Raw genomic sequence first — 11,006 nt, 5'->3', positions numbered from 1 at the left:
CAATCTAAGGAATAAGAAATAACCATTCTAGTAGCTAAACCGTGAAATGCAACAGTGCTTATTGAGCAACAATCTCATCTGTTCATTCTTTTGGTCTATTATTTAAATAATAAATAGAAGAGAGCTTATTTTACAAAAAACAAACAAACAAACAAACAAAAACAATAAAGCCCCCTCATTTCAATTTTCTTAATTTTGCAAGACAATGGCCGACATTAAAATTTCTAGTGTCCTGGAGCATTACCATAGCCTTGGCAATTTATAAAATTCCTTAGTTTCATCTAATAATTTAAACCTCTCCTCCCCCATATTTTGAGGTGAAATTTCTTTCCCTGTTACCCTTTATACCATATTTATTTAACTGATCATTTGATTTTCTTCAGTCTCTGCCACAACACTCATTTTACAAAAGCATTTGCATCAATATAGGATGTAGAGTCCATATCATAATCTTCCAGTTTCCAGTGCAATGTTTCAAAAGTGGGCCGTCCTTTGGGCTCTGCATTCCAGCACTCCAACATAATGTTATAGAGCTTATCTGGACAGTTAGCTGGTTGAGGGATTCTGTATCCTTTATCCAGCTTCTGGATTACTTGGTAGCCCATCATACCTGAAATACATTTAAAAAAAAAAGAAGAAGAAGAAGAAAGAGGAAATTATCAGAAAGTGGCTCAATTTTTGCATGCACGACTTTGCATGCACATATCTCCTATGCAGGCAAAATTATAATGTCTACATACACAAAACCCAAACTGGGTGTAAAAATGGGTGTGTATGTGCACATACAAGGACAGAGCACAAGACTAGCTCATGCAAGTGATTTGTGAGCATAAAAATGCACATGCACAAATGGAGGGCCACATGTGAATCTCTTTTAAGATCAATTTTCAAAAGTTCTATGAATCTGTTTATTTTTTTGCAGATGTTTACCTGTGTATCAGTTTTGCTCATTAAAATGTGCATGTTTATTCCCAAAATGGCCAAAGTGTGGCTGAGTGACTAGCATATGGCCTATTGCCATCCTTTCCTTTAATATACATGTACAGCCCATGGAAACTACAACTCCCAACATGCTAAACTGCTTGGATTAAACACACTACAAATCAGAACCTATTGTCAATATGGACTGCACCTCTGAATTATAGTAAGGGTGGCTGCATATTACTCCTTTTGCAAATTAAATGCAGCACTCAGGCTCCTGGCAGTTACCAAGAGTGGCTGCAGGATGGGGGGGAAATAGGTGCCCCTGGTTTAATTCCTTCCTGACTTATTGCTCAGTGGGAATTTATAACATTCGCACCACACCTTTCTAAAATTGCCATAAGGGCCCCTGCTAAGCAACTAAAATAGTCACAAAGTGATTCCAGTGAGAAACCTCTTGTTATAAAAGTTCTCATTTCAGAGCATGTGTTTGTTGTGTTGACACTCCTTGTTCAGTGTTGTAATGTTTGGTTACTGAGACCAAGTAGTAGAACTGTTTGAAGTGTTGGTGTCACGAGTAGCCGTTGGCTCTGAAGTTTTGACGGAGAAAGCTTAACCAGCAGCTGTAAGAGGAAATGGAAAAAGAGTATGTGTGTAGAATAGATGTAAGCACCTTTGACCTGTGATGAGTGGACTCAAGATCTAAGCCACTGGGTAAAGGGATTAGAAAAGCCACTAAGACCTACTGCATCTGGAACATTGCCTAGCCCTTCCATAAGCAATCAGAGCATCTACTGGTTTTCATAATGACCTTTTCTCTCGACTGGCTACTGAGGACATGGTCCTGAAAATGACATCAAGGAAGCAAACAATTATGGCACATGGACTTACATTTTCAAATGTGAAGGTTCACACAGGCTATGCCCTAGATAAGCATAGACCAGAGTGTGCTTTTATGAAGCAAAGACGATGGGCCTTATTTTGCTTTATATTTTCAGCAAGGGGAGTCTTTTCCTTGCTACTTGTTTCACAGAATGAAACCCATCTGTGATGGTGTGTCCACTCCTCCCAAGAGCTGAAGGGTAAAATAGGCCAATGAACCTATAGGCTGCACCTGGAGGAAAGCGCTAAGGAATAATTGGCTGATGAAGCCCAGCTGGGGGCAGAGGTGCACCAGGGTTATAAAGCCAGAAGGCTGGTAACAGAAAAAGGCTGTAAGAAGGTAGTCTATAGTCACTCCCTGGGAGAAGAGCAGTGTGGTTGGGGCTACAGAGGCAGGTAACTTACGGTTACTCCATCAGAGGAGGGAGTTTGGGTTGGCTAACCCAGAGGAATGGGAAGAGACAGAAGTTACAGAAGAGGCTCTGGAAAAGGCAGCAAGGAATAGGAGTGCAAACCTTGGCTGCTGACTAGAGAACCCCTGAGCTGGAACCTGGAGTAGAGGGCAGTCCCAGGTTCCCCTACCAGCTTCCGAGGAAATGGCACCTGGGCCAGCAAATGGGAAGATTGCCTGAGACTGCTGGCAACAAGATTTTGACCTACCCCCAGAAGGGGAACCACATAGTGGCCTGGCTGGAGATCTGAGTTATGAAAAAGGAGGCTGTAGCTCCTGGGAGAAGAAAGGGGCCACAGAGAGAGAAAGAGACAGAGTGATGGAGTGAGACCGCTGGAAGGGATGTCGGCCTGACAGACAGGGCCGGCTCCAGGGTTTTGGCCGCCCCAAGCAGCCAAAAAAAAAAAAGTCGCGATCTGCGGCGACAATTCGGCGGGAGGTCCTTAGCTCCGAGCGGGAGTGAGGGACCATCTGCTGAATTGCCGCCGAATAGCTGGACGTGCCGCCCCTCTCCGGAGCGGCCGCCCCAAGCATCTGCTTGCCAGGCTGGTGCCTGGAGCCGGCCCTGCTGACAGAGCAAATCCCCAGAACCACCAGAAGGCATTGCAGCCCAGCAGTGAGTAAAGCCTCCCATCACACCATCAAAAAACTAAAACTGAATTTGCAAATGCTCCGTGCACAGGAAGTGGCAATCTGGGATCATCTGAAATGGAAGTCATGGTGATTGAAGCAGAGAACAAAAGGCTGTGTAGGTATAGGCTGGGGGAGGGAGGGGGGAGATAAATTGGAAGTTCCCCTTCCTTGTCCCCTCCTCTGTCTCTTGCCCTCCTCTATGTTCTCCTCACCAAACAACAAATTAAAATAACAAACTATCATTTTAGTGACACCTTGTGCTAGGGTGACCAGATGTCCCATTTTTAAAGGGACAGTCCCGTATTTAAGCCCTCCTGCGGGTGTCCTGACTTTTTCTTAAAAACAGTCAAATTGTCCTGTATTTTCTATCTTCCTCTCCCCCCCCACCCCCATCAGCACTTGTGGGTCCTGCTGCTGGCCGGATCCCTGCTCACCAGCCACCCAGCCACCAGTGGTGAGCGGGGGGTGGGGACCAGTGGCCGACAATGGGGGTTGATGCACAAGGTTGGTGGTGGGGGCGCAGATGCAGCAAGCAGGGCTGGCTTCTCCCCTTGCTGGTCCGTCAGTGCAGCCCCTGCTTCATGCCAGGTCTCGGTCAGTAGGGCTCCACTCCCGTCCCATTTCCGGCCAGTGCTGGAAGCAGCTCCCATCCCTTCCCTCCTGCACAGTGCCAAACACCTGCTGCTGGCCACATTCTGGTGTGAACCCTGGCAGAAATCTGGGGACAGGGGCCATGTGACCATGCGTGCCCTCCCCCTCCCCACTCATTGCCTCAGAAAGACACGGTAGCAGGTACCAGGAGAGGCGGGTCCATCCCGGGACCCCAGCCAGGCATGGAGGGTGGAGAGTGCTGGGCAGGGAGGGGAGGGTTGGTCGGTCACACACACACACACACACACACACACACACACACACACCATGTGAGAGAGGTGTGCAGGAGTGTGTGTGTGTGTGTCACCTCTCCCCATGTGACCCCTAACGCCTTAAAGATAAGAAGGTAAATAAAGAGTCCAACTACGCAATATTTCTTTTTAATAGGGGCTCAGTCAACTTGATGTTAATTTGAACCTGATTGATTGCCGTTGAACTCACTTGAATACGAGTAATTTTACCAAGTGTCCCGTATTCAGTATAGGGAAATATGGTCACCCTACCTTGTGCTAATAATAGTCACTTTTCCCTGATAGCTACCCATACCACTGGAGACATATTCTGCTATGATATTGTTAAATCCATTCTTGGCTAGTGCTCTTTTTTGCCCAAATCCAGTCTATGCTTTTCTTTATGTGGGTTCCCCCCTGCAGTAGCCCAGAATTGGGAAAATAAAAAAAACCCTCTTCTTCTCTCCTTGCTGAGCCTATGCAGCATCTCACACTGGAATCTCTCCTTCCATGTGATACCTTCATAAAGACGGTCAAACACAGGTCCACAAAAGCCTCTCCCATTGTAACTTCCAGCAGTGGACTTCACTGGTCTGGTGTCCCAGACGAATAGCCAACAAGCGAAGCTATTGAACCACCGATTGGTACCGACTAACCAAGTCTTCAATAGCTGGAAACTACAGGTTTTGGAGAACTTTCAGGAGGACTGGGACATCCAGCAGCTTGGAATGAAGGTCACCTACGATGTTTTATTCCATATTTAGATTTTCAACCCTTAAATAAGCCTCCAATTCAATAAAGAAAAAGATTAAAAATAATCAAGAAGTGTATCTAAATATTACTTTGAAATAAAATACTTACCAGAATAAGGCATCTTCCCATAGGTGATTATTTCAAAGAGAAGTATTCCAAATGACCACACATCAGACTTAATGCTGAATTTATTGGAGCGGATCGCTTCAGGGGCTGTCCATTTCACAGGGAGTTTCGTTTCATGTTTAGCTTCATATACATTTTCATTTTCTAACTATTACATACAAAACAAAACAAACCCAAGCTAGGATCTGATTCAGCAAAAGCACTTAAGCAGGTGCTTAACTCAGCCCTATTCAGTCAAGCACTTGAACTCAGTGGGACTAAAGTATGTGCTTACGTCTTTGTTGAACTGGGATCTTATAGATGAGAAACATCTTTGTTCAACAGAAGCTTTTCTAAGGCACTTGTAACTTCAAGTGAGTACCCAGTATTGGAATGGCTTGTGCTTAATTATGGCCTGCTAGTGTGAATTCTGAATCCGGCATGAAAGGATTCCATAAGTCTGCCAGAAATCGCAGCACAAGCATCATGTTGGCACTAGAGACTGCATGGTCAGACTGGCTTCGGGTCTGATCTTCTATAAACAGAGGAGGCGATAGCAAGCACTAATGCATTTAGAAACCTCTGTTTTGTGATTTACTGATGGCATTGAAGGGCTATTGACTTTGTTAATTACCACTTCACCAGTTTTCAAGCACTGAAAGACAGACCCAAACTGATTTTAAATTAATATATTAGTTCAATGGATATATAAAATAATACATGGAGAAATATTTTTTAGTAATGGAAGTTCTCTGGGGTTAATTCTTTACTTTACACAGACCCACATCTACAGAGTTTTATTGCATGGACATCCAACCTTTGGGAACATTTTAGGATGTTTCCAATGTTTAAATGGAATCTAGGGCATATCATACATATCTTAGCCTCTGTCAGGTTTTTTAACATGCAAACTTATATACAGATTATGCAGATTTTAAATAATATTGTGAGTAATCACAAAAATTGGATATGTTCTTTCCTTGCTATTATGTCCTACACTTCTTCATAAGATTATGTCTAGCAGTTAGCATCACAGACTTAGGCCCCGACCCTCAAAGATATTTAAGCACTTAGATAACTTGAGGATCAGGGCCTTCATTCTCATCTGTATAAACAAACTATGGTTTCATTATGTTAATATATATGTTTACTATGCTTCTCTTCCTCTTAGAGTATAGAGGACTTTGTGTAGGCCCTCCTACACAAGTATTAGTATGAAACCTGAATCCACAATCCCTTGGCCTACGAATATGAGTATTTCCAAATGAACACTATTGGGAATATATTATATGGTGACTAGTTTAGAAATGTTCAAGTTTAACAAGAAATTTCAGTAACTGTTGATTTCTCCCTCCACCTAAACACATACAGGAGAAAAATCCTTTATTAATACTCAAAATTCACATATTCAGTTTAAAAAGAAATATATCTCAGGCTAAAAATATTCACAGTAGAATCAAAAATGAGGAGGAGTACTTGCAGTGTCAGCTCAACATTTTATACCACAATAAGGGCATAATACCAGATCTATTATGAATCTCAACTTCTACAACCATTGCACTTGGTATGAAAACCAATTGGCAACAAAAGTTCTTTTATCCTTCCCAGAGCAAAAATATAAATCGATTAAAATAAAAAAATTTAAAAAACCAAAGCTTTGGATATTTTCAGCTACTTATTGAAATTCATAAAATCCCCTTTTAAACTGAAAAGCCATTTCTTTATTAATTTAACCCCCAGTGGCATCATGTTCAGTATGCCATAGTATACAATTTACTGAAACAGTAGAGAAAAACCTGATCTCAATGAGGAACTAAGAACTCAGAGAGTAGCATGTTTGAACTGCTGAGCCCGCACATGGGAATGAGAGGGAGGAGGGACGTCTAGAGAGGCCTTGCTCTTTAGTGATGGCTACCTGCGTTGCCGGGCCCTGCATCAAATGTCTGGGGAGGGAGGAGGGAAACAGCTGCCAAAGGGCTGCTACTCCCCCCACCCAAGCAGGTAGATGAGGTATGGGAAGAATCTTGATTCCATTTCTGTCCATCCCTCCCCCCCGCCCCTGAACCAGCCACTACCCATTCAAAGGAAGAAGTAAGCTGTCAGCAAAAAAAGGCTAGCTAGCATACATAGGCACCAATTCCATGGGTGCTCCAGCCCTGGAGCACCACAAAAATTAGCGGGTGCTTAGCACCCACTGGCTGCCAAGCTCTCCCTCCTCCCCCCAGTGTCTCCCGCCCACCGGCAGTCCCACCAATCAACTCCTTCCCCTCCCTCCCAGCGCCTCTCAGCTGCCGTGATCAGCCATTCTGCGTCATGCAGGAGGCGCTGGGAGGGAGGGGGAAGAACGGGGACAGGACATGCTCAGGGAAGGGTGTGGAAAGAGGTAGGAAGGGGGTGAGGCGGGAGCAGGAAGAGGTGGGGCATTGGGGGAAGGGGTGGAGTGGGGGCGGGGCCATGGGTGGAGCAGGGGCAGAGGCTTGGGGGAAGAGGTGCAGTGGGGGCAGGGCTGGGGGCAGAGCAGGGGTGGGAAGAGGCGGGGTAGGGTGGGGGCTTAGGGGAAGGGGTGGGGGCGGGGGTGGGGCAGGGCCTGGGGCTAAGTGGGGGGTGGAGCACCCCCTGGGACAATTAGAAGTTGGTGTCTATGCTAGCATACCTCATTTCTCCTCAGCAAGAGGGAAGCAGGAAATGGATTGTGACTTTCAGGATCCAGCACTGCCTGCTACCCAGACTGCAGTGTACGGTTACAATCCAGTCCTAAATTAACATATCATTTTGTAGGGTATGTTTACATTGCAAAAAAGGTGTGTTCTTAACTCAGGTTAGCTATCCCAGCCATGTTAACTAACTCAGGTTAAATCAGCAGTGAAGACATGGCAATTCCGCTTTGGCAATTTGAGTTAAAGCCTATAGGAGATCTTGGTTGAACTCAATCTGCAAACCAGAGCAAACAGACAAGATGCCTTGTCTTCACTGCTATTTTAATATGAGTTAGCTAAACTGAGTTCAGAACACATCCTTTTGTTTGCAATGTCGACACATCCTTAATTTTCTGAACCATTTTTTGCACAGCTGGAGTTCATGCTAATTCTCATACATAAATAACAAAAAAAATCCAAACTCATCCAAACCCACCTTAAAAACTCTTGCAAGTCCAAAATCTGCCACTTTGTAAACATTGTGTTCGCCCACAAGGACATTCCTGGCCGCCAAATCCCGGTGGATATAGTTCTGGGATTCCAGGTAAGCCATACCTGAGGCAACCTGAGCTGCTATGTCTATTTGTTCAGGCAGATGGACCTGTGAACCTGCATCATCTGTATCGAAGAAAAAAGGTGGGATTATTGTCAATATTTACAGTGTCTCTGTGAGTTCTCAAGTTATTGAAATGTGTCAGCTGTTGGGAAAGAATGGCCCATGTCTCCACTGTAAACCAAGAACATCAAGCTATGGAATAAAGTAGGAGTCCTAAAGAACGGTAAAGGTTAAGCAATTATCTGTAAAGGTGTGAAGTTAGTTAGTTTCCCCTTGAAAAACAACCCCCATTCAGCATCCAGACGGAGCTCTTTTAAAAGAGCAAATAACTAATGCAGCAGTGGATCTGAGGGTATATCTCAGATGGTTGAGGCACTTCCCAACAAAGTGGCACCTACCTCTTTGTGGCAGTGTAGGTATTTGTCTTTCCAACAGGCAAATCACCCATCGTAAAATGTGGTTAACAGTTAATATTTGTATTCACTTTTGGCAACCAAAGATTAATGGAGGGTGAGGCAGGGCCAGTGTCCCCAGACAAGTCTGACATAAAAATTGACCGGCTACTGTCAAGTGTAAAAGCTTCGTTTTATCTTTAGAATCCACCTGAGTGGTTCTTACTGTTAGCTATGTTGCCTCAGTGATAAGGTTCCTTGAGTTGTCCTTAAACAATGTCTTCTTTCATAGAATCTCCTGAAACAATATCTGTGCCCTCTGTAAGATCAACAGCTTCCTGAAATACTAATTTAGCTCAGTCAGATATGCTGCTCAAACAAAGTGTTAAAAGACCCCTGAACAGAGCAGGCTGGCTCAATACATTAGGGAAAGAGCCTGAGTAACTTGAGACCATAAATGGCAAGGCAGGTACCAAAAGATGTCACTGATGAATTACAAATTACAACTCAGATTCAGGCCTTTTGTGGCATATTAGGCCAGATTAACTGCTGCTGGGGGAGAGACGAATTTAGACACTTCTGCACTCAGGGTGATTAACCCTGAAGGAGTGACCAACTCCTTGCTATATACAGTCATCACTCTTATGAGTGACATTTGAACCCAGAACCCACTGCATCAGAAGCATACGCACAAGTGCTTTACTGTAATAGGAAACATATCTGCATAGCATTTCACTTCTCCAAAACCTTTCCAAATTTGAATAGTCCAATGAGATACTGCTATCCCAGTCATGTTTGGCGCTCTCTTTATATTAGGAATGTGGATTATCCTTCCTAGCTGCCTTGGTATTAAAGACAAAAAAATATCAGCTGCAGTTGGCAATCTGCTGCAGCTAATGATGTCCCACTGATTCACAGTGACAGTGGATAGCACGGCCTTGAATCACTTTCTTCACTCCTGGCAGTTCATCTGCCTGAATATAGAGCACCTTGCAGCTGTGCTTTAGGAAGAGTGTTCCGCAGTATGGTGTGCCACTGTAGTCTACAATCTCTAAACCTTGAATTTCCTGCTGAAAGGCTGAATTTTAATGATTAAATTAGCCCTGCCTACTTCCTCTTTGAGGCTAAACTGATTGTCATGATAATCCAACACTGAGATTATTTTCTTCTATTATTGAATCAGAAACTCTTCTCCTCCCCACACCCGTGTTTAACAGCAGCCATGACCTTTAAAACAGAGAGAAAAATCAAGCTACATGACAATTTACAGCTTAATGATACAACATCATGAAAATCTGTCAGCAGGTTGTAGAACCATATAACGCAGTGCAGTTCTGCATTTGTGGATACCAACAGACACTAACTCTTATTGTTCAGTCTGTTGGACAAGAAAATAGATCCATGAATGGAGTGTGTTGCAGTTCAGGAGCACACGATACCTAAAGTGGAGTGACTAGGAGGATGCATGTGTTTTGGAATTATTCTATGCTCTTCGGAGAGTCACAATTCCCTTCCTCATCACTTCCAGCTACACAGTGCCCCATACCCATCGCTGATTGTAAATGTATAACCCAGCCTTTGTTGATTTAGGTTTGTTATCAAGTACTTTTGAAAAAATTCATGATATTAATGCGAGACAATGCACTCAAACTACAGGCACTGGCAAATAAATTTACAAAATCTACCCATGACTTATTCTCTACCCTGTAAGGAAAATTTGACAGCTCCTCCTGTCCCTTGTTACTAACAATTTTAGACAAAACCATCTTTTATAAAGAATTTACTACAGGAAATGAAATATTAAAGAAAGCTCAGGGATGCATCGTGATCTCACCAATCAGTCACAATGTCTTATTCAATAGACAAAAGATAGGAGAGGTTCTCACTGACAGACATATTACCAATGTGAAATTCAATATTAAATATTTCCCCCATTTGAGATTGCAGGATTTGGTAAATCCTCACCAAATATCAAGATTGCAACAACAGGTCCACTGCACACACAACTGATACAAATAATAATACATTGAAGACAATTTAATTTATATCTGTAATATGAAAATATTGCTCTGTTGTGTTCCATTAATGTGCCTGGTGACAGCTCAATTAATAATAATAATAAATAATACTTTAAATGTATCCAGCAGTGTTCATCAGGAAAGATCCTGAAGCACTTTAATAAACTATACATTAGGATTGCTTGCCCATCACTATAATACAGCCCCCTTCATGGTAGAACCTGACAGACCACTGTGCAGGAAACACTGCACAAAATGTTTGAGGGGTGGGGAGGGGTTTAAAACAAAGAAAATGAAGAATACATTTTGAGGAGGGAGAATTTAGCCAGGGACAATGTGATCGCCTGATTTGCACTGTGCTGCATCATGTCATATTTACAACAGTATGTGGCCAGACTCAGTAACACACTGGAAATTACTATTTTTCCTGGCTATCGATGAACCTCTACCGTTGTAGTCAACATCACTTCTTAAATGTTCAGGAATAGTGGGCAGAACTCTCTCCTGCACAGGTTATTCCCAGATAGAGGCATGTAAATTCCATGAGTTTCAACCAAGTTTCCTCACTATTTTTCCATCAAGGATGGTGAGGTTTCACCTGCAAATACCTGCATAGGAGACTAGGGTTGGTCTTTCATTTATTACACTTGCTTATCTAAGTCAATGAACTGAAGGCATAGGTAAGGCTGTGAGTCTGTCACGGAGGTCATGGATTCCA

At 43.3% G+C, this 11,006-nt stretch overlaps 1 protein-coding gene across 1 annotated transcript in view; it reads right to left on the bottom strand.

Annotated features, from left to right (window-relative positions):
* Window positions 1–293: 293 nt before the first annotated feature.
* Window positions 294–11,006, bottom strand: part of FRK (fyn related Src family tyrosine kinase) — a 60,141-nt gene continuing 49,428 nt past the window's right edge. The window contains exons 6-8 of the mRNA XM_024200496.1: window positions 7,755–7,940; window positions 4,630–4,791; window positions 294–610 (exon numbers count right to left, since the gene is read on the bottom strand). Coding sequence (XP_024056264.1) covers window positions 399–610; window positions 4,630–4,791; window positions 7,755–7,940 — 560 coding nt within the window. The 3' untranslated portion in view covers window positions 294–398. The remainder of the gene's footprint in view (window positions 611–4,629; window positions 4,792–7,754; window positions 7,941–11,006) is intronic.

This window comes from Terrapene carolina, unplaced genomic scaffold (assembly GCF_002925995.2).
Source record: "Terrapene carolina triunguis isolate 2854851 unplaced genomic scaffold, T_m_triunguis-2.0 Scaffold42, whole genome shotgun sequence".
In the NCBI taxonomy this organism is placed as follows: Eukaryota; Metazoa; Chordata; order Testudines; family Emydidae; genus Terrapene; species Terrapene triunguis.
Note: the sequence above shows the minus strand (reverse complement) of the source record. Positions and strands in the feature narration are given on the sequence as shown.